This window comes from Apiospora kogelbergensis (genome assembly GCF_038363985.1).
Source record: "Apiospora kogelbergensis strain CBS 113332 chromosome Unknown utg000006l_segment0_segment0, whole genome shotgun sequence".
Classification (NCBI taxonomy): Eukaryota; Fungi; Ascomycota; class Sordariomycetes; order Amphisphaeriales; family Apiosporaceae; genus Apiospora; species Apiospora kogelbergensis.
This window is the reverse complement of record NW_027117423.1, coordinates 3,368,272-3,395,884: the sequence shown is the minus strand read 5'-3', so window position 1 is coordinate 3,395,884 and position 27,613 is coordinate 3,368,272. Positions and strand designations below refer to the sequence as shown.

The following is a 27,613-nucleotide window of genomic DNA, read 5'->3' as shown; positions in this document are numbered from 1 at the left end:
ATAATTGTCCTTGGTCCGATCCACAACCGGTCGATCGTCCAGTGCGTCGTAAAAGCTTATCGCTGCCCCTGAATCGGCACTCGCTAGTGGTCCCGAATAGGATATAATTTGCAGCTTCACTGCCTGGGGCAACATCCGCCCGTAGTATGTAAATGCGGAGGCATATTGTGTTTGTTGTTGGTTTCATTGGGCTCTGGTGGCTTGGTTCCCATCGGATGATATCCATGGCCTACTCGGTTGACTTCCTCGGGGTTCCGAAATACTTCCGAATGTAACAGTGATGAAGTTAAACATCAGTATCTCCCTCATTATGAAGCCCCCACCCGATGCGGAATGTTCGGATAAGATTTTGTCATCGAGGATATATTTTCCGGCGAACCCGTGCTTCTTCTGCCACATCCACCAATCCGTCTTCTAGTCGGAACTTCGGAACGGCCTCGTTGTATGCGGATATACCATTAGATGACGTATAGACACTCTTGTCTTGATTTCATTGGAGGCACATCTCCGAATAGGGCGAGCACAACTTTCCCGGAGGACCAGCCAGAGAGGTATGAGGCAATTGCGTAGAAACGCAACTCCTTGCCGCTTCTAGTCATCCATTGTCGCCGCTCGGTCACCAGCGGTCATACCCAGGCCTAACATCTTCTGGTAGATCATCTCGGCTACCGCCACCATGCCTTCTGCGTTGGGATGATACGCGCCCTTGGCCAGGAGCAACCGCCAACCCCACCCGGATACCCAGGGCCGTTCCGCGCCGATGCCGTGTGCCGCACTGGGCTCCGCAACAGGCACCCGTACACACCATTCCTCCCGCCCTTGTACGGCCTTCACAGTGGCCATCTGCAGCTTTTCAGCGGTTCCGCGATGGCGCGCCAGCAGTCTGCCGTCGAAGGGCACGTCGACGAAGCCGGGCCGGACATCGTCCCCTAACACCGTCAGGTACTCAACCACCAAGACGCGGGCGTTGGGTGCGCGGGCATGGACGGCATCGAGGACCTCGCCGTAGAGCGCAGCCAAGGCCTCCATATCGAGCTCTCTTTCTGACGGTTCCGGTGCCAGCGGGTAAAACCAGCGGTACACGCGAGTCGCTATGCGGAAGAGCCAGTACGCGTCGAAACTGTCCATGAACACGCCCCCAATGTATTTGGCGTCATTGCCCCCGCCCAAAATCAAGACAACTTCGGTATCCGTCGGGAGGCCCTCGATCTGTGGCGCGAAAACGGTGCGCCCGCCATCCTCGACCTGGGGCTCGTCGAGGATGTTGCGCAGCGTCGCGCCCGAGACGGTCAGGTCTGTCAGTATGGCACCGCCCAGGCGCGCGTATAGCAGGTGAGCATAGTTGGCGCCGGACCGGGCTGCCTTGGTGTCGATGACCGGCGGGATGCCTGGGCCAGCCGCGAAGGAGCTTCCGAGGCTGGCGATACGGAGAGGCGACATATGGAAGCCCGAAGCTAGTTGTCTGTACAGAATATGACCACAAATACAGGGCTCGATAGACGGGCGCTGATCAGGACGAAGGTACGATTGTGTTTATTTGCCAAAAGAATCTCACGTCGCCCGAGGCAGATGGTGGCCAATTGAAAAGAGGTCCGAAGGCCAGAGAAAACGCGATGGATATGGTAAATGGTAAGTTCTGATGTTGCCTTCTCCATGCGGGGGTCCGATTAAGCACGCCAACGTCCCCATACGTCACCTACGGCATACCCTTCTACAGCAGCTGCAAAGACAGCGCAATGGGAAGACACAAACATGGCGGCAAGCATGGAAGATTGTAATGCTTTTTGCAATTTTCCAATTAGGTGGTATGCACATTTTGTATTTGCGATTAATCATATTACTCCTTGGGTATCTCATATCGTGACCCATCTCGGCTTCTTACCTCCATGTAAGTCGGCTTCTCTTCCAATCCAACACACCGGCTCCGACAGGATATATTACGTTATCTTCTCCAGCAATTTACAGGGCCGCAGCCAGACCCATAGCAACACCAGCAGCCAGACCAGCAATCACTCTGCCAGTGGCTGCCGGGGCAGCGTTAGCACTGGTACTGCTCGCGGCCTTGTCGTCCTTGCCCGTCTGCGAAGGGCCGTTGCCGTTGGCGCTACCGCTGGGACCAGCGGTCTGCGAAGGTCCCGCGGAACCCCCGGTGCTGGAAGGAGCAGCCGCTCCCGACGTGGTGGCCGTGGCCTTGGCGCTGCCGCCGAGGACCGACGTCTCGATGGCCTTGTAGGCGTTGACGTAGCTCTCGATGGCCTTGCGGTCGTCGGCGGGCACGCCGGCCGTGTACCAGCTGGCGGTGGTGAAGGGCATGTCGAACTTGTCGCCGACGAAGAGGTCGTCGGCCGACGCCGAGACGGCGGCCATGTAGACCTCGTTGGCGACGCTACGGTACTTGCTGTCCGTCATGAGCTCCTTCTCGTAGCTGTAGACGGCGCTCGCCAGGCTCGTGGCCACGGCGCCCGTCACCTGCGGCGGGATCGCGCCGTTGTAGTAGCCCGACAGGATGTTTCCGGCCGGCATGGACGACGGCAGCGCGTACATGGACGCGGTGGGGTCGGGGGTGAGGAATTCATCGTTCGGGTCCTGCGACTGAGGCAGGGCCATGGCGGCCAGAGGCGCCAGGGAAAGAAGGAGCGCGAGACTCTGCATCTTAGGCGGGATTCTTGATTATATGCGGGTGTGTATTAAAAACGAATGTGGTGTCGTTGGCCCGGTTTAAAAAGCGAGTGGATGGACAAACGAGTGAGTGAGTGAGAAGAGAAGCGATGGAATGGCTATACACCATCTTGCCGGCTTACACAACCTACTATTTATTCGATCGCGCCCCCCTTCTGTCGCCTGATGCAATTTCCCGGCCTGGGACTACGATCGAACGGAGACTAGGGGCTGTCTGGTTCAGTCTAGCTGAAGCGATCGCTGGCTCTGATTCGTCCGGGGCGCAGTACGGGGGATCACGAAGACAAAAAGGCCTAGACCCAAAAACAAAGCTTAGCCGATCTGGCGCCACATTTCTAGGCATCCTCGTACGAGAACCCGCCGGCAGTCCAATGTCTACTTTAGGAAAGAAACTCGTCCAAGCGGAGAAAGGCGCGATGTTTGAGACTGCACGCAGCGCCGGGGTGTATGTGTGTCCGAGCCGGTATACTGGCCGACTATTCAAGTGCCGAGCACTCCCAATCCTGGTTGCAAATATTACAGCAACGAAGGCCTGTCTCGCTCTCCCTCTCTGCAGCAGCCTGTCTGCCCCGCCGTCAGATCGGGATAAAAAAGCTTTCTGTCTTGTAAGCAAGTGCTTACATACCCTCCCACCCTCCTCTTGGCTTTACTCCCGTGCTACCGGTTCGGGTGCTCCCAAGGCGTCAGACACGATCCCATTGGCGCACGTCTCGCAGAAAACCCGGCGCGACTTATGTCACACAGAAATGGCAAGCCACTAAGGTGCTTGGGCGGGAGTCAAGAGTCCAGTGAGTCAACAACCACTAGAGGAAGGTCGCAGCCTGCTCATGGAATATCGGTGAGACTAACAGGCCGGTAAGTGAGCGGAAACGAGAATAAGGCTGCATTTCGTAATCAAACAGATGCCAATAGAAAACACGGGGCGAGGCATACATAAAGTACGAAGAGTGCGGCTCACTGAATTATGTCAGGCTGGGGGCGAGAAAACTTCTTCATTTCCATTTATGCGTAGCCATCCTTCTAGCAATTGACAATTATCACCATCGTTTATGATGAAGAAAGCAAGCCAACTACCTGGATCCAGTCATAAAACCACGGACCGCCGAGTTGCGGCTCTTTCCACCCCCGGAAGTTATGTGAAGAAGGGTGGCCTAGACCCCAACCCAGTGTCAAGGAGGTCCTCCGCAGCAGCATCCCCGTCGCAAATTGACCAAGTCATATCGCAGCAGGTACAAGAGGCAGTGCACTCGCGGGATACAACACCAGGAAGAATGCAGCACAACCCCCATGTTAGGGCCCCGTGGGAAGGGATCACACCCCCGCGACGAGGGCAGGATGTGGTCGAGTGGTATCTGAACCTGCCCGACCCTCGGCCCGTGAAAAGGCCCAATGGTAATCACTAGCTGGTCTCCCAAGAACGAGAACAACGGAGCGGCAAATGAACTGAACTCGACACTTTCTATTTTTCAACCCGCTATATATCACCCATGCGCCGATCCTGTTCTAACCGATATGGTATCAAAATAACAACAATGCAAAACCTCATCACCTTCTCTCATCTTCATATATACAACAGAATATCTATAAACAAGAAGAACGCAAAAACAAGTACCCATTTTAGTGGGCCATGGACTTTCCGATCTCGCTCTGGAAGCCGTCGGCCCTCTCGAAGCCGTTGGAGTGGGTTTGGTAGTCCATAAGGGCCTGGTAGACCTCCTCCTTGGAGCTCAGGACGAAGGGGCCGTATTGCACGACCTGCTGGTCGAGGACCTGGCCGGCGATGAGGGCGAAGCGGACGGGGCCGGCGGCGTCAGCAGGCACCTCAACGTTGACCACGTCACCGGCGCGGTCGAAGACGACATTGTAGTACTGGCTGGCCGACTGCTGCGTGCGGCCGAGGCCAAAGGTGGCGGCGCCCTCGAGCACGTAGGCGAAGGCGTTCCAGCCCTGCGGGATGGGCTGGGCCAGCTTGCCGCCGGGCTGGATGTCGATGTCGAGGATCCAGACGGGGGTGTAGGCGAGGTCCTTGACGCTGTCGACGCCGGCCGACTGGCCCGAGATGACCTTCACTTGGACGCGCCCCTCGTCGGCGGTGGCGCGGGGGATCTCGGCGGCGCGCAGGTCGCGGTAGCGCGGCTCGCACATCTTGAGGTCCTTGGGCAGGTCGACCCAGAGCTGCAGGCCGACGTTGGCGCTGCCGTCGGGGTTCTGGCGCGGCATCTCGGCGTGCACGATGCCGCGGCCGGCCGTCATGAACTGCAGGTCGCCCGTCTCGATGGTGCCGCGGTTGCCGGCGAAGTCCTCGTGGTCGACGGCGCCGTGCAGCAGGTATGTGATGGTCTCCTGGCCGCGGTGGGGGTGGTCGGGGAAGCCGGCGCCCGGCTTGATGCTGAAGTGGTCGAGCATGAGGAAGGGCGAGAAGTTGCGCAGCTGCGGGGTGCCGATGGAGCGGCGCACCTTGGCGCCGGCGCCCTCGGCCGTCTCGACGGCGAGGAAGGTCTTCTGGATACCTCGAGAGACGGACATGTTGGAGGCGGGGAGGCTGTCGGTTGTGGTCGTGGACGTGGATGTGGTTGACGTCGTCGTAAGGTTGCTGTAGTATGAGTTAAGTGCTTCGAGGCTGGTAGAGGCAAAGTCGAACAAGTGTTCTCGGAAGATGACGATGGACAAGATTGCAACGGCGATGGAGATGGAAAGCGACACGAACTTCATTGAGACGGAGTCTTGGGTCTTTTTTATACACAATAGCAATGCGACTAGAAAGCAAACTCGTAGCAGTAAATCAATGCTGTTTTATAAGTACGTGGAATTAGCAAGAATGTTCGCCTCTTGACCTCTGTTTTCCCCATCTTGGAATCCTGGCTTGGTGGACTTTTTGTCAGAGGTTTGTGAGCATGGCGAATGCGTGCAGAAGGCCTGTACGTAAGTATGTATAATCCCTGACTCAGCGGGGGTCCGGCCAGAAATCCAGCCCCTCCAGCCTGCCAGCCCCCCCAGCCCTCTAACCCCGAAACGGCGCCAGCTCTTTGTCATCAACACTTCTAACTGCCTGACTAAGCGCCTCAGCTGGAGACACCGGTACAATAATAGTAGTCGGCAAAGAACGCCGTTCCACAGTTCTCCCCGTTCGCACCCAAAACGCCATTCCAAGCATAGAGATCAGATAAGCTGACCCCGTGTTCCTGCGCAAACAGGGAGCAATACTCCCCCTTGACTGCCTTTGTATACGAGTTGCACTTGGACGTGATGCCCGCCTGCGTGGGGCTCGGCACCGGCGGCGCCGTCGAGGCCGGACCCGCGATGCAGTAGTAGTAGCCGAGGAAGAACTGCGAGCCGCAGTTGTCGCCGCGCGAGCCCAGGACGCTGTTCCAGGCGTAGAGGTCGGCCGGCGTGATGCCGTGGTCCGAGGCGAACTTCTCGCACCCGTCGCCCAGCTCGGGCTGGTCGTACTTGGTGCAGCCGCCTGCGAGAAGTCGTGGGGATCGATCAAGTGGCCAGATCACAAACCATTGCCGTCTTGAGTGCTTGTTGAAAATAACGCAAAGTAGGAGAATACGATCTCGATTCCGTAGTAGTAAGTAGATAGAAAACGAAGTTTAAGACATCTTCTCACAAATATGTTGCATTTTTTCTGACCCGAATAAACGGTCCAATGGAGCCGAGACTCAGCTGAGGAACCAACGAATCTCGACTCGTCACAGTTGACAAATTCTTCGCGGTCCGTTTTGGCGGCCTTTTGAACAACCCTAACTCATGTGCTTTCAGCCCTCGCTTGCAATATCTCTCAAAGTGCCGATCCACGGTACACATGACTTGATGAAACCGCTGATAGAATCAGCTCCAGCTTCAGCTCCAGCTTGGCAAGCGGCAGGTCGTTGTGTTAGGGGCAACAAAACACGGGCAGGTTTCGCACTCCAGATGCTCTGGTGTGCACGGGGCAGAAAGTAACCCGAACTTAGCTTTTCCCCGGACCTCCTTTCCCGTTCGGCTGCGGGGCATCTTCCGAGCGGGAGGCTTGGAAAATGCCGCTGACACTCATAGCGCCTTCCGGCTTCATCCGACCGCGCGACTCGCTCCGGGTTTCTTCTATCAAACGGCAGCACTGCCGCCAGCACTCACTACCGCCAACCGTGGGATCGAAGATAAACATCTGCCATACCCGACCTCTCTTACGGTTGGCTAACAGCATTTCCTAACCATCGTGTTCGTATAGAGTTGTTTATAATACTATGACTCGGTGGTGTTATGTGACAAATTACGGCCCTCGGGTGAACATACAACGCAGTGTTCTATCGGAATTCCGGGACACTCACTGACACCTACATATACTGGGGGCATCTCCCTCCATACATGAGAGAATAGATAGGCTATCCATCCATCTACTCACGCACATTCTGTGCCTTCCACTCACTCTTGTTGCGGCATGTTCTTCGTAGCTGACTCCCTTTTACCACCACCGTCAACCGTACCAACTCCAATTCCGAAAGATTTACCTTAGGTATCTCGTACCAGTCTCTTCAGCTTCACATCTCATCTCAGACCAACAACACTATCTTTCATACCCATCTTCACACCACGCCACCAAAATGCAGTACACCACCCTTCTCCTCGGCCTCCTCGCCACCACAGCCACCACAACACCCACGAAGAGCCAGCAGAGCAGCCAGACAAAGAGATTCCCCCTCGAGCAAAAGCGCGACGACGGCCCCCTCAAAGTCACACTAGAAACCGACTTCTTCAACAACGCCGCCGCCGACTTCTTCGGCGGGGTGGCGGCCGAGCTGCTCGCGACCAACCTGGGCGAGGCCGACGCCAAGGCGCCCGCCTTCCCGGGCCCCTACGCCACCTTCACTCTCGACACCGGCAGCGGCAACCCGGCGGCCCGCTGCCAGCTGACTGACGCCGACGGCCAGCCCGTCACCCTGATCCGCGGCGCCAACGTCGATACGACGTTTGGCGATGGGGGAACGGGCCCTGGCGGATGCAGAACGGGGGGACGTTTACCGTTGGGGAGATTAAGTGCGATCCGGCGTTCGTGAGCGCTAACTCGAAGTGAGCGGGATGTTACACTTTTCTTGCTATAGGGGTCAGTATCGGTGGTACAGGGATAGGTTCTAGTCGCATACATTGGTATTGTGTTAATGCAGCTTTTCTGATCCGTCGGCGATGCTCCCGGCCTGCAGGTGTAAGTGTTGGGTTCGACACCAAATCGCACAACAATGTTTCCTTCAACCTCCGAACCGAGCACCAACATTGAACCACCTGCCAGTAAGATGGCTCCTTAGTACCGTCCAATTTCCGTTCTCCTGTTAGTAAGATAGCTCTCTAAGCTCTTATCTAGGGGGAGAGCGGATGCCGACCTTTGTGCAGCAAAGTGTTCTAGAAAGGGAAGACGCCGCACCACCGCACGAGCCATGCCAAAAAGCCTGAATCGAAGCTAAACGGACTAAAACGGTGCTTACCTACCGTATATTATCCTTTACCAATAACAGACTCTCCCACCGTTTCTCCTTGTACCCTCGCTTCGCAGGTATTGCTATTTCGAGTGGCGGCCCAATTACGCTCAATTTCGAACCAGACGTGCCGATAAATATACACCTAGCCTTTTGATAGCTCGCTCTCATGATTTAACACCGGATTCACTGAAGCCAGCCTTCATTACCCTGTCTTATTTTTTCCATTTCGCTCCCAGCCAATGGCCTGTTTTACATCACACCCAAAATGCAGGATTCAGCATATAGCTTACAGCTACGGCGTTCTTACCTATCCGTATTGGACAAGTGGTCATTACTCCCCGACTGTTACGGTATAGCTGCCTGTTTGGCTGTAACAAGCCTATGAGGGCTGAAACAACCCTGCTATTACTGTCATTCCCCTCCATTGAGGCGAGGTATAATGCCACTACAGCAACGTCCTGGACGATACGTTGGTCAAAGACATAGCCCGACTCTGCAAGCAGCAGCATCGAACGAACTATTCATGACTAGACGACATGTGGAGAAGGCTACAGACCGACAGACCACCAGAGATCAGCGAGACCGAGATGGAACGGATGGACATTTAGCTAATGAAGCCCACGGTCGGCTGGATCTGTGCGATTTCTACCGAGTACGTCGCTGCCCGCGCCTTTCCCGACGATGAACACGAAAGCCCAGAGCACATCGCGCAGCGCGATAACGATTGCTATACGTTAGCAGAATGGGGAAACACACCGTGGTCATTGCTGTACTGCCCGATAGTGAGTACGGCACGGCGTCGGCTGCCACTATCGCGCGCGACATGCTGCACAGCTTTCCTAATGAGTGCATTGGCCTGAGGGTTGGGGTTGGCGGCAGCCCGTCAACGGTCCTCCGAATTGCGTCTTCCCGCCTGACCCGCCAGGTAGCACACCGCTGGATATACTGATTCATTAGAAGGTGACTACTCATGCCGCCTCACGGCACAAGAGTCTCACCTCCAGAATAATGAAGCACCCTAACAGCCTAGATGAGTTTCGGCCCGAGATATGCGACGTACGTCCAGGAACAGGTCGTATTCATCATGTCATCCACCACAGCAGTTGGCCAAGGGTGGCAGTTAATTGAACGAACAGAGGGGATTTCGGGCGGGGAGACCGCAGTGCGACCGGGTTAGAGGCTTACATGCAGTTCCACCAGACACAACTTAGTGATCAACGAAAGATAAGGCGGCTACTGATCAATACAAGCATTGCCATGATTACCCTAGTTACGGCGTGGGAGTCAACATCTCGAATGGTGCGGGATTGCAATGCTTGGCAGGTGGCACTTGGCCAGGAAGTCCAATTCGCAATTTTCCTTACAAATCGTCCCAACCTCGCCCAGCATGAGACAAGAAACCTTCGGCGAGGTTATCTAGATCGCTAGCGGGCGCCGATCTGATTGGCCAATTGACCCCACTCAAGCTTGCTGCCCAGCATTGCAGCTGTCTTTTAGCCTGCTGCATGAAGACACAATAGGGCCGTGAAATTTACATTTGCCCACTGCAGGAACCGTGCTAGGTTACAGCAGCTTTGGATACAGCTACAGTAGCAATGCTCCGATCGTGAGCAGCCGGGATCACCCTCTTCAGTATCAAAATAAGCTCAAACCTCTAGGTAAAGTCTAAGTTGAATGTATCAACGTCAGTCCCATAATAAATGTAGGTCCGGCCCCTGATCTGGTCCGTATTGTAGAGGTACCCCTTTTCCTATCCAATTCCCTGTCGCCGAATCGCCCAGCATCTGCGTCCCCGAGATGCAATAAACATTACGGCATGGTCGTCATGTACTCGCCTTTCTGTGATTAAGCTTGTATTAGTTGGAACGACCTTGTGTTTTACTGTAGCTTTACCTTTGGAAACCCGCCGGCGGGTCACGTTCGACAATGCCACGGAAGCGAGGCTGGTCATACCATGCGTGTCTCGCAAGTTGGTAACATCTGCAAGACTGATCTGACCCAGCAACCACAGACTTCTACAGTTGAGACGGAGAGGAAAAAAAGAAAGAAGGAAAAGAAAATCAAGCCGCTACGGAGTACACCAACGGTTATTCGTGCGACTCGCTTGTTGAGCAGCGGAACCTCGTCATTGTCCCAGCCCCGATATTCACATCGCCAATCCGAAGTCCAGTGGCTGGAGAGGCAGACTCCGGACATAGGACACAGCCACCCTTGAGGCACTGAGTAAACGAAATCATTAGCTTGATCACGTCTAGTTCTCCTTTTACCATCCAGGAAGTCGCTAGAGCTCGTCCGCGTGTATGAGTGTATTCGAAGTCCAGTATCAAGATGGAGGATAGCAAACACACATATCTTATCCATGATTGACAACCGCAAGTGCCGGGCATGGGAATCAAGGTAGGCGTTCGATATTTGTTAATTGAAGTGGGGTAGCTGAAAATTGGTGGCGGAGGCGCTGCTTGGGCAAGGGGTGTCGAGTTGATTTTTGCCGGTTCATTCTTTGCAGATTTATTTTCGTGCTGCCTCTTTATCTTTATGTGTAATGCGGAATGTTAATATATTTTTATTTAAGATCCTGTATATTAATAATGCTTTTAATAGGTTAATTTAAAGGCCTTTTTTTAAGTATTTAATATTTAATCCTTAATAATTAAAGCGGCGCTTATTATAAGATATAAAGCGGTTAATATTAATAAAATAAATTAACGTACTTTATAAACGAATTAAATATATAAGTAAATTAAACACTTTTATTATTTTATATAATAAAAATATAAGTTAATTTTATTATAATATATAAAATTAACTATAATTATTTAATATCCTTTTCTTTAAATATAATTATATTATTTTAATAAATACGCGTATTATACCTAAGCTCTTTATAAATTTTATAACGTTATTAATATATCTTAAGCCTTTTTATATAATTATTATTCTAGCGTAATTTATCCTATAATTATTTATTAATATCCCTTTAAGATTATAAGTCTTTTTTAATTTATATATAAAATAATCCTTTATCTTATAACCGTTTCTTTTTTTATATAACGACGCCGGTTAAATATTTTATTTACCTTTTTATAATACGATTACCTTATCCTTTAAAAGAACGAGCCGATATATAACCTATATTATACCTTTCGCGATTTAATTAAATTTAATTAAAATTAATATTAAAGAGCTATTTTAATATTATATAATACGATTTCGAATATATTCGATTTAAGATTAAGCTTTAATCGAGTTATTTAAAATCTTTAATTCTTAAGGAATAAATAAACCGAAAGATATCCTTAAAGGTATTAAAGTATATAACTTTATATTTAATTATAAAATAATATATTTTAAATTATATAAAATAAATCTTACCCTTTAAAAACCTCCTTATATATTTAAGATAATAAAAGTTATTTAAAATATTTTTAAAAACGTTAATAAGAAATCTTCCTTTAAAATATAAATAATATATACTTATATAAAACCCTTAATTTCTTTTTTATATAACCTTTTTAATATATAAAAATAGCCGATATTAAAAGGTTAAAATTTATAAGAAAAATAAAAAAGTATATAAAATATAATAATTATATACTCTTTATAATAAAGTTTAAAAATAATTAAATAATAACTTTTATAACCTTTAAGGATTAATAAACGATAAATACCCTTTTTATAAAACTTTATATATTTATTAAAATATCGAATTTAATCTTTACTTCTTTTATTTATAATCTAGTTATTTTTAATAATTATAATTACTTAATCTTTTAATAATAAACTATTTTTATATTAAGAAAAGAGATATATTTTCTAGGTAAAGATAATATATAAAGGGATAATATAACCATATAATTCGATACCTTAAATAATTATAACCTATTCCCGGCTCCTTTATTATATTACCTTAAGCCTTCCGTATTAATTAAAGGTAATTATAACTATTTTAAACGAGATTTAACTTATAAAAAAGCCGGTTTTATTAAAATTATAAATATCCTCCTTTTAAATCCCGTATTTATAAATTATATTTTATATAAGGGTAAATTATATATAATATACGTCGAGATCTTTATAAAGGACTTTTTAATAATCGATTCTTTAATTAAAATATATTCGAAAGTTTAATTATCGTTATATAAAGTTCGAGGCCTAATTAATATCGATATATTCTATATTATATACGTTAAATAATCGATTTATTATATCTTTAACGTTACTTAATCGAGGAGGAAATAATCGCGAATCTAATTTAATTATATATTAAATAATTAATTATTCTTTAAAATTAATAAACTTTTAAAAATTTATAATAATTTCGCGTCTTATAAAGCGATTAAGCCGTTAATTATAAAGGGTTATATAAAGGACTTTATATATTTTAACTACCTTTTAAATATTTAATTTTAAATTATTTTAAAGCGTTTAAAGAATTAAAAATATTTACTTCTCTTTTTAAATATCGATTATAATATATTATAATAAAAATAAAATATAAAGATTATTTAAATAAAATATAATAAAAGTATTTAATTCACTTATATATTTAATTCGCTTATAAAGTACGTTAATAAAATCGATAATTATAAAATTTTAAAGGGTGCCCTTTTAAATTAATAAATATATATTTAATCAACTTATTATTATAATAAAACGACGGTATATATTTCGCGCGGGTAATAAATAACGAATATAAATAAAATTATTTATCTTTATCTCTTAATTATTATTTTTTTAAATTTATTTAATATCGTTATTAATAATAATAATTTTATTAATTTATTATTTATTATATAAAATTAAATTATAATTAAGCTATATAATTAAGCCGTTAAATCGAAATAATTAATTTCGAAACTTTAACGAATATTAATAATAACGCGAACGTTATTATTAATATAAATAATAATATAAATAATAATATAAATATCGAATATAAAACCGACCTCGAATATATTATAATAATTTTTATTATTACGGCGAAGCCTTTATTTATTTACAACGTTATCTTTAATAAAGATAACGGGATTATTATTTTTAATAATATTATAAAATAAATAAGCCTAAGGTAATTATTTTTATTATAAACGTTATAAAGTAAATACGACTTTTTAATTAATAATTATATAACGTTAATTATAAAATAAACCGTTGAGCTCTTTAATAAATAATAACGTAACTCGTTTATATTAAGCTTAGCTTTATAATAAATATTATATTAATTATCACGACGAATATAAATACCCGGCTAATATTTATAAAATATCGCGATAATAATATAATAAATACGTCGTTATAAAAAGTTATATATTAAAATAGCCGGGTATTAGTTAAAAGGCCTTTAACGTTAATTATAACGATATAATTATAATAAAATCCTTTTAAAATAAAGGGAACTTATATAAATATATTATAAATAAGCTATTTAAAAAGATTTATATCGAATTTAATAAAGCGCGCGTTAAATTATAAGGATTATAAATATAAGTTATAACGGGATACTTTAATAAAGAAAATAATAAAATTATTAAAAAACTTTTAAATAAATCTTAATAATATATAATTTAAGTAAAGACGCGGTATATATTAATATATTAAATATTATAAGGTATTTAATTTATAATTATATTAAAATATATTTTCGCTTTAATTTAATAATTAATAATTTAATGTTATTATTATCCCTTTTATACTTTTATAACTCTTTAATTTTAGCTTTTATAATAATTTAAATATAAAGATATAATACACGAGGTATAATTTATTTCTTATTTAATAATAAATAACGAATAGCGAATAATAGATAATAAATAACGATTTTTAATATTTAAATTAATTTAAAGTTAATTACATTATCTTTAAAAGTAATTATTTTATTATATTTTTATAATAAATTTAAATATAAAATATAAATTAAATTTAATCGATCGTATTTTAATTTTAATATTAACGTTAGTATTTTTATATTAAAATATTATTTAAGCTCGTTTTTACTCGACTTTATATCCTTTATAAATTTATAAAAAATTTATATAGCCCCGGCCTTTACTTAATTAAATAATTAGCTTTTAAACGAAATTTAAAGTAAAAGATATTATTTAAATAAGATAATTAATAAAAGGACTTTTATATTAAAATTAAAAATATCGAATTCCTTTTATAACGAAGCCGTTTAAACCTATTCCTTATATTAAAATTATTAAAGATATATTTAATATTTTTATTAAGAAATCTTTAACGTACTCGTTTTAATTATATAACATTTTTATTTCTTAATATAAAATAATAATATCTTTATTATTTAAATTAAATATATTAGATTTAGGATTTAAAAAAAACTTTATACTTATATTATTTATACTCTCTTTTTTATTATTTAATTAATATTAATCGAGTTTTAATATTATAAGTTATAAAGTATCGGTTATTATTATTATATTAATATTTATTATTAAATTTATAAATTTAAACTTATTAATATTATTAATTATTATATTATATATAAAAAAGTTAAAACGCTTATTATACTTTATTAATAATTTTATTAATAATTTTAAAATAATTTAATTATTAAGTTAATAAATACTTTATAATTTTTATTATATAATAAAGATTTTATTAATAATACCTTTTATTAATAACACGTAACCTATTAAACTTATTATAAGTTATAAGTTTAAATAATTTATTTTAATATTATATCGCCTTTATAATCGTAATAATTAACCCATTAAGCTTTACTTTATATCTTTAATATAATTAAATTTATAAAATAATTTTTATATTAATTTTAATATATAAAAGACTTAAGCTTATTATATTACGTGAGTTTAATAACAATATAAACTTTATACTTAATATATTTTATTAATATAAAATATACTTTAAAGAGCGAATATATTTACTATTAAGTTAAAATCGAGGAATTTTTAACCTTTAAAAATATATATAATTATTTTTATTTAAGTATAAATAATATTTTAATATATTATTAAATTAAATAAAGTATATATCTTTTTAAATGTTAAAACTTTTTTATATAAAAATTCTTTAAATTTTTATATTTTATTTTTCTTTTATTTATTATATATATAACGTTTACTTAACGCGATTTAAAACGTTAATTTAATATTTAATAATAACTTTACTTATAATAGTTTCGTTTTTAATATAGCTTTTATTACTTCTTTTATAATTTCCTTCAATATTATATAAAACCTTAGTATTACGACCTAGCCTAACTATGCGGCCCAGACCCACAAAAACCACCGGCACGGAACTACTATGCCCCGACCAGGCTACGATACCACCAGCACCAACAAGACTGCCAGCTACACCAACATGAACTCACCCATACTCCGCAACCGACCGCCGCCTGACGAGATACCGGCCCGAGTGACCATAGGACGGATGAACATCTTCACGGAGGAAAGGCAGAGGTCACGTGACGGAGCTCGGGATCACGACGCTCCCAGTGAGCCACGAGCTACGGGATCACGACGCTCCCAGTGAGCCAACTAGGGCAGGATCACCCACCCGCAACGAGATCCAAGGGGATCAGTAAAGGAGGGATTGGATATATAACCACGGACGTTTCCTTTATATTTTATATAGATACTCTCTACTTTAATAATTAATTTAAATATTAATTTTAATTTATTAATAAAGTATATTACCTTAACGACTTTATTATAAATACCTTTAAATTCTATATTTAATTATAATTTAATTATAATTATTATTTATTATATTAATAAACGGTTATTTATTATATATTTAAATACTCTTTTATATTATTAATATAAACCCTTATATATTTTATTAAGGTTTTTATTAAACCTTTAATAACGTTTATTATACTTAATTATTATAAAAATAATAATTAAAGTCGAGGTTTTAATAACGGTTATAATAAATATGCCTTTACCCCTTTTATCTTTATAATTATTATAAACGCGAGCTCTTTTAATATTTATTCCTTAATTATATATAGCTTTTATATTATTTCGTTCTTTATAGTTTATAATTTATTATAATTATAACTTTTTTTTTATTAATATAATTATAATTTTTTTTTAAAAGCCCTTAAGCTTTTATATTAAAATCGCATTAATTTCCTCGATTATATTAAAAACGTATTAAATATTATAATAATATAAAAAGCATAACTTTAATAAAAGCTTTAAAATAACGTATACGTTTTTTATTAATATTATAATAATTATTAATTATATTATAGATTATTATAAATTATATTTATTTACTTTTTAAATAACGATTTTAAGGTTATAAAATAAAGGCGATAAATTTAATTATTTTAAATTAAATAAAACCTTACTTTTAAGTTTTATACTTAATATAAGGTATTATTAACGGTTATATTAGCTTATAATTAACTCTTAAAATTATTTAAGCCGCTTTACGCATTTAATAACGTAGTTTTTATATTTTATAAATAAATATATAATATTATATTTTTATTTAAGTTATAAATGTAATTAAAAAAGTATAAGTCGAGGTAATTTAAACCTTAAAAATCTATTATAAAGTTAATTAATATTAATAATTATCGCTTTAACGTTAATATAAAAAGCGCGGAGTCGAAATTAACCCCTTTAATTTTAATACTTATTAACGATTATTATAATCTTAAAGAGGTTAAAGTGCTTAATTTCTTTTTTTATTTAAATCTTTTTTTAAAGCTTTAATAAATATTATAAACTTCCTCTTTATTTATATTAAATCTTAAATATATTAAACACTTTTTTTTAAATATAATCTATTATAACCTAACTTAATTATATAGTTAAGAACCCTATACTTAGCGGTATAGAAATATAATACCTTAAATAGGTTATAATATTATAATTATAAACTATATTACTAGCTATATTAATATAAATTCCTTTATATTCTATGAACGATTATTACTTTATATAAAAGTACCGTAATTAGCGATAAAACAAATAAGTATATAGAGGAATAAATGGATTTACCGAGGTTATATAACGGCTCTCAAGATCTCGATAAGATCCCTAAATCCGGCTTAATAAGATTTTATAAGAGTTACGAGATTTAAATAATTAATAAAGGAGGGATTAAATATATAATTATAAATATTTTTTATATATTTTATATAAATAATCTTTATTTTAATAATTAATTTAAATATTAATTTTAACCTATTAATAAGGTATATTACTTTAATAACTCTATTATAAATACCTTTAAATCTATACCCTTTAATATTATTTATTCTTATAACTATTATATATTATATTAATAGAAATTAAACTTTTATTATATATTTAGATACTCTTTTATATTATTAAATATAAACTTAAATACATTTTATTAAATTTCCTTTAAGACCTTAATAACGTTTATTATATTTTAATTACTCTTATTCTTATAAATTATTACCTAGACCCTTAAATAATAATATTTATAGGAACTATATCTATACCTAAATTAAATAATACCTCTCGATACGGGAAGGGCTTTATTATTACCCCTACCTTATCTTAAATACTTTTAATAAAGGTTAACGTTAATAATAATAGTAAAGAACCCGTTCCTATTAATTATTAAAAGGTAGAATAACGAATCCAAGCTTTAAAGTAAGAAAACGCTAGTTATTAATATTATTATGCTAAACTCGAGAAAGAGCGCGACGAGCTCCGAGCCTAAGTTACCTTAGGATAGACTAACGATTATAATAATAATAACCTCTAAGAATAGGTATATATACTCTAAACCGCTATTAATATTATTAAAACCCTTATTATATTTAAGGAAGGGATTAAGATTAGTGCATTAATATTATTTAACGGGATAAGTAGGAATCTTTAAGGATTCCTTATCTAAGTTAAGGCCTATTAACAATTCTATAAAGGAACGTTTAAAAACTTAATTTAAAAGGTTATCTATACGGCCTCTTACCTTAAGGGAAAGGCCCTTTTATAATTTAAGCTTTACCTAAATAAATTTATAGAATATAACTAATAGACAGAATTATACTATATTAAGATTTAATAGATTTTTAAGAGTTATAACGGTTTTAAGGATACCCTTAAATTACTCTTTTAAGATCCTAATAAGAAATAATAAATTAAAAGGGAACTTAAATACCTTAGGTAAAAGGGATCTGCTATAACCTATATTACTGAATTCCGATATATTATAACCTAACTAGATTATACCGAGGTTATTAAGATTATAATATATTATTAAAGACTTAAGGAGGAAGTTAAAGACGAACTTAGCTACTTTAACGCTCTAATTACCTTCCTTATATATATAGAACTTATAATTAAGATTGATATATACTTATATAAAAGGTATCGCGAGAAATAAAGCGGATAACCCCGATAGAACAAGCGAACTAAAGCTAATACGAGACGATCACGTTAATAAATTAATACCTAGATTAAGGTAACTACTATATATAGACATTATAACAAGCTTATAGACCTCAATACTATTAAATATAATAAGAATAGTAGAAAGTAGAATATTACTTATTATAATTATAAAAAGAAAGGATATTATATAAGAAAATATTGAGGACCGAAGAAGGTATTTTAACATATCTTAAAAGGATAATAAATTAACGTTATTAGGAGCGAAACTATCTCTATAATAGCTATTAAGGGAAATAACGCTAATGACACGCTAGATATACCCTACAGTAACCTATCCTAGATAGCTTACTATAATAACGGATATATTATATACCTAACGGATAAGGAGGGTATTAAATAATTCCTGAAAATCCCTAAAAATAGGAAAAACTATAACCGAATCCTTATAATAACGAGTTAAGAACTTATGCTTATTTATAACTTAGAGCTTAATAACTTTAATAATAATAAAGAGATAATAAAGTAAGGATAATAGACCGATAACCCCCGATAGTTAATCGGAATACCTATAAATAAATTAATAAACGAGATCGCCTAATTAAGAGACTTAAGAATTAATAGATAATTAGCTATTCCGGGCATCCCTTACCCTAACTCAAGGCACCTATATTAAATACTTATTACAGCCGGTTTTAATTAAGGAATTAATAATAATTACGCTATAAGCGACGACCCTTATATTACCCTTATAAGCGAAGTATACTTCACCCTCTTATAGATCTTATATATATATAATACTTATATTAAATACCTCGTAGAGAAACTCAAGAATGAATAATTTCCCCGATAGATAAGTAAACGAGTTATTACATAATTATACCTAGACTATATAATTAAGAAGGTTAAGATATTAATCTTAAATAAATGACAAGCGTACCTATTAATATAAAAAGACCTACAGTAGCTATAATAATATTACTTAAAAGGATAGGATTAAAGGGAGTATCTTAAGGATTAATACCTTAAATATACCTAGGAAAAATCGCGGGCCTATAGGTATCTAAAGGAAAGTACCTAATATTTTTAAAATATATAAACCTATAATACTAGCTAAGCCTAATAAACTTAATAAACCTCTAAACCCTTAAATAAACCCGAATCTTAAGTACTAGGGCTAGCCCTATATACGGGGAGAGGAATCGATACCCCTCTGCCGGTATATTAAGAGGTACCCTACCGGGAGAGGAGAAGATAGTAACAATAAAAGAACCGATTATAAAAGTTTATTATTTATTTAGAAATATATCGATCGGGAAATAGATACCGCCAATTATAGAGGGATAATATTAGGCGGGATAAGAACGGTCCCTATATTAGACCTTAAATAAATAAAGCCTTTATAAGTATATTATATTAATAATAAGTATAAAGGAAATCTATATTAGAGCGCTACTTAATAACGGAGTATAAAGAAACTATATATTATTATAAATTGTTAACGATCTTTAATTAAATTAAATTAAGAAAGATACCCTATATTAACTTAAGACCGTCGATAAAGGACTTATAACTTATAAAAATAAAGAGGTATAAAAAGGAAGTTATAAACCTTTTAATTAATATTAAAGGACGTTATAAACGAATTATATATAATATCACAGATATTATAGGATATAATATAATTTTAAAGATACCCTAATTACGGGTAAATAATCCTAAAGTTAATTAAAAGATAAGCTAACTTTATGTTACGACCCGACCCAACCCTGCGGCCAGTACCCGTCATCCGGCACGGAACTACGATAACCCGGGTACGTACCCCACGGGACAGCGCTTACAATGACAAGACCCGCCGAGAAGCCATCGTCCCGAAACAACCACCAGCACGACGACCAATGCCCGAAGCGACGGCACGGCTAGACAGTACCCAGGGGGTAGTACGAACGGAGACAGCACCGGAAGGCTAGCACGCAATGGACAGTGCACCCAAGTCACGTGATGAGGAGCGACCGGATCACGACGCTCCCAGCGAGTCTGGAGCGACGGGATCACGGTGATCCAAGTGAGCCAGCGGACAGGATCACCAACCGACAGCGTGATCCAAGGAGAATCAGTGAAGGAGAGATTGGATATATAACCACGAACGTTTCCTATGTATTTCATATAGACACTCTCTACTTCAGTGATCAATCTAAGCATCAATCTTACCCATTGGTGAGGCACATTGCCTTAACGACCTATTGCACCCTCAGTCAAAGTTCTACGATCAGTTAAGGGATATTGCCCATTGTATCAGAAGACGGAGTCTTCTGCACGTTCAAGTACTCTCTCGTCTAAGCCAACATAAACCCCAGTACGCCTACTAGGTTTCTTTGGACACCCGATAGCCGTTCGTTACATTTTGATCACTCTTGTTCTTGCGAGTCACTACCTGGACCCCTGAGCAATATCCCACAGGAACATCATGGCATCCCAGGTCCCAACCAACGGCGGAACCCCTCGACAGGGCAACCCGAGCAACCCTACGGGAGGACCCGACGTCCTCGCCATGATCCGACAACTTCAGGAACGGATCAACGAACTCGCCGCCGACAATGAACAACTTACGGACCAGGTCACGGCTATGCCCCCTCGCAGCGTTCGACGCCCTGGGCATAGGCTGGCACCTCCCCAGACCTACGACGGGAAGGAAGGAACCGTCCACGGATTCCTAACCCAGATGAAAGCGTACCTACGACACTACGCCGAAGAATTCGAGTCCGAGCCAGACAGAATTCTGTGCGCCGCCGGTTACCTCAAGGGAGACGCCCTCGCATGGTTTGAGCCCATCATGCGAAACTTCCTCGACAACCCCCTTGAAGATGAACAAGAAGACTACACGCGCACCATCTTCCGTCACTACACCAGTTTCGAAAACAAGCTGAAGGCTACGTTCGGGAACCCCGACGAGGCCCGGACCGCTGAACGACAACTCATGCAACTCAAGCAGAAGGGATCGGCCTCTGCATATGCAGCCAAGTTCAAGCAAGTATCCTCTCGAACGGAGTGGAGCGATGACGATGCCTTGATGACACTCTTCTACGCAGGACTGCGAGAAGACGTCAAAGACGAAGTCAGCCGGGAAGACCGCCCCGACGACTTCGACAAGTACGTGGAAAAGGTAGTCAAGATTGACAACCGCCTGTACGAACGACGACTCGAGAAGCAGGGCAACCGCGCCCCGCGAGCAGACAACAAACCTCGAGCCAACCACGGACGACCTGTCCAGAGGACATGGAAAAGACGTCCTATGGATCCCACAGCGGACCCATGGACCTCGACGCCACCCAACGGGATGGCAAGGATGGCCGAAAGAAGGTCACCTGCTACAACTGTGGAAAGGACGGGCACTTCGCCCGCGACTGCCGCAGCCCGAAGAAGGCATTCCGACAAGTCCCCGAAGGACGACACGTCAACGCCACCAGTGGAGAACCAGCCCCAGCAGCTATTAACGGAAGGAGCGCCAACAACACGCCCGACGTGCCACACGGCAGCCTATCCTGGACAGCCTGCTACGATGACGGTTGCAACACCCACCTGGCGGATAAAGAGGGAACCGGATGGTTTCCCAAGCCCCCGAAGAGCAAGGGCAAGGCGACGCGAGAACTCGCCATGACCCGACAGGAACTCACCACTGAACTCACGGGTTACGACTCAACCAGCGAAGAATCCGAGGTAGGAGAACCCATGGGCCACGAGCAACTCGTTGGCATGCCCATGAACGACCTCGTCGAAGAAATCGCAAAGCCCCGAGACCTGGAAGAGGACGGATGGCTTGCCATTCCTGGCACCCCGTCCCCTGACTCTAGGAAGCTACGACAAACCCTTATCATGTACGGGTTTGGACAAGGAATCAAGGGCAACTACGCGGTAGGCGATGATCGCCGAATCGCCCCTACCGACGAAGCCCATTTCACCCTCTCATGGATCTCGTGCATCCATGACGCATGCACGGAGCAACTCGCGGAAAAACTCGAGAACGATTGGTTCCCGCGAAGGATTGGCAGAAGGCCGATCCCACAACCACACCCAGATCATCTGATTGGAAAGATCAAGACAACTATACCCGATGGACGACGCGCGTACCTGTTGGTACAAGAAGATCCTCAGTGGCCACGACGGTGCCACCTGCAGGGCCAAGATTGGACCCTTTGCAGGGAGGACCGATGCCTCGTCCATGCATGGGAAAAGCCCAGAGCCCTGAGAAGGCTGCAGACCAATGGCCCTCGCGAACCACAATACACCCCGAGGATGACTACTGCGCCTTTCAACGTCTACGAGACGTACGACCAGCGGCCCGATGAGACCGAGGACCTCCGAAACCGCAACTTCCTCACCACCGAGGGACGAACCGTCACAACCGACCGTCATGTGGGAAGCCGGATCAACGACAACGGAGAAGTCACCCTCCTACATTGGAGAAGAAACGAATTAAGGTTCATCCGTGAACCCGAGTCCCAGACACAAGGACCAGCGAGAATCACCGGACCAGAACCTACACCACCACCAGCGTACTCATCGACGCCCACGCTCACCTTAGCCCAGCGAGCGACTCTGCGCCGACAACAAGGGATGCAAGGAAACCCCGGTCGCAGAAGGCAACAATCGGGAAACGAGTACCGCCGGCTGTAGTGGGACAACACCCGACGGGACAAGACAGGTCCCTGTGTGCCACAGCGGATGGACAAGACATCCACGAGCACATCGTACTGTTGGTAGACATCAAAGGAGTCACCATCAGAGCGCTACTCGATAGCGGAGCGCAAGGAAACTACATTTCACCACGAATCGTCAACAGCCTGCAGTTGAACTGGCAAGAAAAGGACGCCCCATACCGACTCAGGACCGTCGATGGAGGACTCATGACGTACGAAGATGGAGAAATCCGAAGGGAAGTCGCGAACCTTTCGGTCAACATCGGAGGACGTCATGAACGAATCACGTGTGACATCACGGACGTCGCAGGATACGACGTGATTTTGGGGATACCCTGGTTGCGGGTGAGCAATCCCAGAGTCAACTGGAGGACAGGCCAACTTCAGTGGGATACGCCAGGAAGAGGTTTAGTCGAAGGGCAGCGATCCAGAAAGCGATCCCCCAGCAAACCTAAGGTCCTTAGAGCATATGTCATCGCCAAGGAGCCAAAGCCGGATGTTACAACAACAGTACCAGAAGAGTACCGGCAATTCGAAGACCTCTTTAGTGGGAAACTGAAGACAGGCTTACCGCCTCACACACGGTGGGATCATGAGATACCCCTCAAGGATGGGAAGGAACCCCCATTCATGCCCATATACAAACTCAACCAGGAGCACGAAGCAGTCCTGAAGGAGTACATCACGGAGAACCTCGAGAAAGGAGTCATACGACCCTCGACATCGCCAGCAGGCTTCCCCATCCTCTTCGTACCAAAAAAGAGCAAAGACGGGAAACCTAAGTGGCGCATGTGCATCGACTACCGCAAGCTCAACGAAATCACCATCAAGAACCGGTACCCCCTGCCTTTGATCAGCGATCTACGAGACAAGCTGCTGCGCGCCAAGATCTTTACAGCACTTGATCTACCCAATGCGTACAACCTGATCCGCATAAAGGAAGGAGAAGAATGGAAAACCGCGTTCCGAACCAAGTATGGCCATTTCGAGTACCAAGCAATGCCGTTCGGCCTGACGAACGCCCCGGCTAGCTTTCAAGCGATGATCAACCACGTCCTACGAGAATACCTCGACAAGTTTGTCGTGGTCTACCTCGACGACATCCTAATCTACTCCGAGAATGAGGAACAACACCGAGAACACGTAAAGCTAGTACTCCAGAAGCTACGAGACGCAGATCTACTGGTCAACCCAGAGAAGAGCGAGTTCCACAAGACAACGGTCACATTCGTGGGATACGTCGTGTCCCCCGGTGAGATCCGAATGGAACCTTCGAAAATCACAGCAGTCAAGGAGTGGCCCACGCCCACAAGCGCTACCGAAGTCAGATCCTTCTTAGGACTAGCCAACTATTACCGGATATTTGTCCCCGGATTTGGCAGGTTAGCGACACCCTTGACGAACCTGACGAAGAAGGACGAACCATTCCGATGGACCGATAAGGAAGCAGAAGCCTTCCAAGCCATAAAAGAACGGATCGTCAACGAACCAGTGCTTCGCGTGGCAGACCCCGCGAAACCCTTCGAAGTCGAAACCGACGCATCGGACTATGCGATCGGAGGCCAGCTGAGCCAGCGAGACGACAACGGGAAATTGCACCCCGTCGCATTCTTCTCGAAGAAATTGAATGGACCAGAGCTCAACTACCAGATACACGATAAAGAGCTAATGGCCATTATCAAAGCCTTCGAAGAATGGAGACACTACCTCAGCGGAACGAAAGACCCTGTGAAGGTCTACACCGACCATAAAAACCTCACCACGTTCACCACCACAAAGGAGCTGAACAAACGACAAGTACGATGGTCCGAATTTCTATCAGAATTCAACTTCGTCATCACTTACCGCAAGGGTAGCGAGAACGGAAGGGCCGATGCCCTAAGCCGACGACCAGACCATCAAGAGGAAGTCCCGCCAGAGACCCGGACTATCCTCATGCAGGATAACGATGGCAACCTCGTACCATCACGACACCTACATACAACCAACCACGTCCAGCATGACGACAAGTGGGTTGCGCGCTTCAGGGGATGCCACGAGCAGATGGACACAGCCACCCTACGACCACCGTACGGAGTATCGAGAAACGGGCTAGTATACTATCAAGGCAAGATCCTCATCCCCGAACAACACCAGCAGGAATTCATCCAGGAATTCCACACACCCCGCGCACGGACACCAGGGAGTGTTCAAGACGTGGAAACGGATCACACGGCTGTTCAACTGCGAGAAGTTGAAAGACCAGGTCACAAAGGCCATCAGCGAATGCGACCTTTGCAACAAAGCCAAGGCCGCACGACACCGACCATATGGGGAACTGCAACCCATACCACCACCAGACAGGGCGTGGAAAACCATCGCACTTGACTTCGTCGTCAAGCTACCCCTGTCAACAGAACCATTGACTAAGGTCGAATACGACAGTATACTGGTAATCACGGACAAACTCACGAAGTATACCTACTTCCTCCCGTACAAGGAGTCCAGTGACACCAGCGACCTTGCATACACATTCCTCAGAACCATCGTCAGCCAGCACGGGCTACCGGAAACGGTCATTTCCGATCGAGATAAGCTGTTCACCGCCAAGTTCTGGAAGTCACTCATGGCACAGCTAGGCGTGAAGCACAAACTATCCACAGCCTATCACCCCCAAACAGACGGACAAACCGAACGCATGAACCAGACCCTGGAACAGTACCTACGATGCTACGTCAACCATGAGCAAGACAATTGGGTAACGTTGCTACCCATGGCGCAGTTTGCGTACAACAGCGCAGACAACGAAACCACGCGCATTTCACCATTTCGAGCGAACTACGGGTACGACCCAGAGATCACCAGACAACCCCTGGAAGGAGAGCTAGCACCAGTCGCGACCATACAAGTCGAGAAACTGAAAGAACTACAGACTGCTCTGCAACAAGACCTCACCTTTCTTCAGGAACGAATGAAGAAATACGCCAACAAAACAAGGTTGAAGGGACCAACCTTTGGAGAGGGAGAAAAAGTTTACCTCCTACGACGCAACATCAAAACTAAGCGACCCAGCGACAAACTAGACTTCAAAAAGATCGGACCATTCAAAATCGCAGAAGTCATTTCAGAAACCAACTATCGACTATCACTACCCAAGACAATGCGGATACACCCCATATTTCATATTTCACTACTCGAACCAGCCCCCAAAAACTCGAAAACCGACACACAGCTAGAAGTCGAAACAGATCAGCACGAGTATGAAGTCGAAAAGATTATCGGCAAACGAAAGAAGGGACGAGGCCTCCAGTACCTCGTCCAGTGGAAAGGCTACCCACCAGAAGATAACACCTGGGAACCTAAGAAACACCTGGCGAACGCCGCTGAGGAACTTCGGGAGTTCGAACAGAAGGGCCCTCGACCAACGGACCAAGGTCACCAAGGTCGCCTAGACCAAGGGCCGACCAGTCCACGTTAGCCGGAACGCCCATGTGCTGAAGGTCGCCAACAAGGCACCCCTCGTGGCCATCCAGAGCAAGCAAAACTTCGTCCTCAGTGTCCAACTCCTGCATTCCGCGCTCAAACAAATCAGCGCCACGCTCTTTCACCTTGCGTCGAATCTTCCGGATGCGCGACAAACGACCAGCCGCCTCGGCCAGCTGGGACTGCAGCCTCGCCAGCTCGGTATGAAGCGACAAGAGTTTTTCGCTCGCCTCCTCCTCGTCTTCGTCCAGCTTCCGTTGCTGAGCTAGCACCTTCTCTAGAGAAGAAGCCACCAAGACCCCGTCACAAGGACGCCCACGACTGACGCACTCCTCACAACGAGAAGAACGCTCCGCGATCTTGCAGTTCTTCTTCTTGTTCTTAAAGCAGTAAGAACAAGGCATATCGGCAGTACGACCGTTGAGAGCAATATATTCCTGAAGAGAAGACCGCTCGCGAGTCTTCTTGGATTTCGATTTTTCAATACGATCTGGCATGATGAGCGCACATCACAATAAAAACAAAGAAGGGAAGAAACTTACAACACTCCGACACGGCGGCACGACCCAGTACTTATGACCAAACTGCTTTGGGGACAAAGCAAGTAGGGGAGGGAGGATAGTGTTACGACCCGACCCAACCCTGCGGCCAGTACCCGTCATCCGGCACGGAACTACGATAACCCGGGTACGTACCCCACGGGACAGCGCTTACAATGACAAGACCCGCCGAGAAGCCATCGTCCCGAAACAACCACCAGCACGACGACCAATGCCCGAAGCGACGGCACGGCTAGACAGTACCCAGGGGGTAGTACGAACGGAGACAGCACCGGAAGGCTAGCACGCAATGGACAGTGCACCCAAGTCACGTGATGAGGAGCGACCGGATCACGACGCTCCCAGCGAGTCTGGAGCGACGGGATCACGGTGATCCAAGTGAGCCAGCGGACAGGATC

At 42.9% G+C, this 27,613-nt stretch overlaps 8 protein-coding genes across 8 annotated transcripts; 3 read left to right on the top strand and 5 right to left on the bottom strand.

The window, feature by feature from the left end:
* Positions 1 to 591: 591 nt before the first annotated feature.
* Positions 592 to 1,440, bottom strand: PG998_009906 (uncharacterized protein; the record flags this gene model as incomplete). The annotated part of the gene is made up of 1 exon (XM_066876722.1): positions 592 to 1,440. One exon carries the CDS (start codon positions 1,438 to 1,440, stop codon positions 592 to 594), a length of 849 nt encoding a protein of 282 aa, XP_066728878.1.
* A 519-nt stretch (positions 1,441 to 1,959) lies between these two features.
* On the bottom strand, positions 1,960 to 2,652 carry PG998_009905 (uncharacterized protein; the record flags this gene model as incomplete). Its single annotated transcript, XM_066876721.1, has 1 exon — positions 1,960 to 2,652. The coding sequence occupies one exon, from the start codon at positions 2,650 to 2,652 to the stop codon at positions 1,960 to 1,962; it is 693 nt and encodes a 230-aa protein (XP_066728877.1).
* Positions 2,653 to 4,296: 1,644 nt separating this feature from the next.
* Positions 4,297 to 5,391, bottom strand: PG998_009904 (pirin; the record flags this gene model as incomplete). Its single annotated transcript, XM_066876720.1, has 1 exon — positions 4,297 to 5,391. The coding sequence occupies one exon, from the start codon at positions 5,389 to 5,391 to the stop codon at positions 4,297 to 4,299; it is 1,095 nt and encodes a 364-aa protein (XP_066728876.1).
* Positions 5,392 to 5,741: 350 nt separating this feature from the next.
* PG998_009903 (uncharacterized protein) lies at positions 5,742 to 6,434 on the bottom strand (the record flags this gene model as incomplete). Its single annotated transcript, XM_066876719.1, has 2 exons — positions 5,742 to 6,142; positions 6,431 to 6,434. 2 exons carry the CDS (start codon positions 6,432 to 6,434, stop codon positions 5,742 to 5,744), a joined length of 405 nt encoding a protein of 134 aa, XP_066728875.1.
* An 831-nt stretch (positions 6,435 to 7,265) lies between these two features.
* Positions 7,266 to 8,743, top strand: PG998_009902 (uncharacterized protein; the record flags this gene model as incomplete). The annotated part of the gene is made up of 2 exons (XM_066876718.1): positions 7,266 to 7,677; positions 8,667 to 8,743. 2 exons carry the CDS (start codon positions 7,266 to 7,268, stop codon positions 8,741 to 8,743), a joined length of 489 nt encoding a protein of 162 aa, XP_066728874.1.
* A 6,676-nt stretch (positions 8,744 to 15,419) lies between these two features.
* Positions 15,420 to 15,647, top strand: PG998_009901 (uncharacterized protein; the record flags this gene model as incomplete). The annotated part of the gene is made up of 1 exon (XM_066876717.1): positions 15,420 to 15,647. The coding sequence occupies one exon, from the start codon at positions 15,420 to 15,422 to the stop codon at positions 15,645 to 15,647; it is 228 nt and encodes a 75-aa protein (XP_066728873.1).
* A 6,503-nt stretch (positions 15,648 to 22,150) lies between these two features.
* On the top strand, positions 22,151 to 23,078 carry PG998_009900 (uncharacterized protein; the record flags this gene model as incomplete). Its single annotated transcript, XM_066876716.1, has 2 exons — positions 22,151 to 22,909; positions 23,049 to 23,078. 2 exons carry the CDS (start codon positions 22,151 to 22,153, stop codon positions 23,076 to 23,078), a joined length of 789 nt encoding a protein of 262 aa, XP_066728872.1.
* A 3,682-nt stretch (positions 23,079 to 26,760) lies between these two features.
* On the bottom strand, positions 26,761 to 27,152 carry PG998_009899 (uncharacterized protein; the record flags this gene model as incomplete). Its single annotated transcript, XM_066876715.1, has 2 exons — positions 26,761 to 26,932; positions 26,986 to 27,152. 2 exons carry the CDS (start codon positions 27,150 to 27,152, stop codon positions 26,761 to 26,763), a joined length of 339 nt encoding a protein of 112 aa, XP_066728871.1.
* Between the last annotated feature and the right edge of the window lie 461 nt (positions 27,153 to 27,613).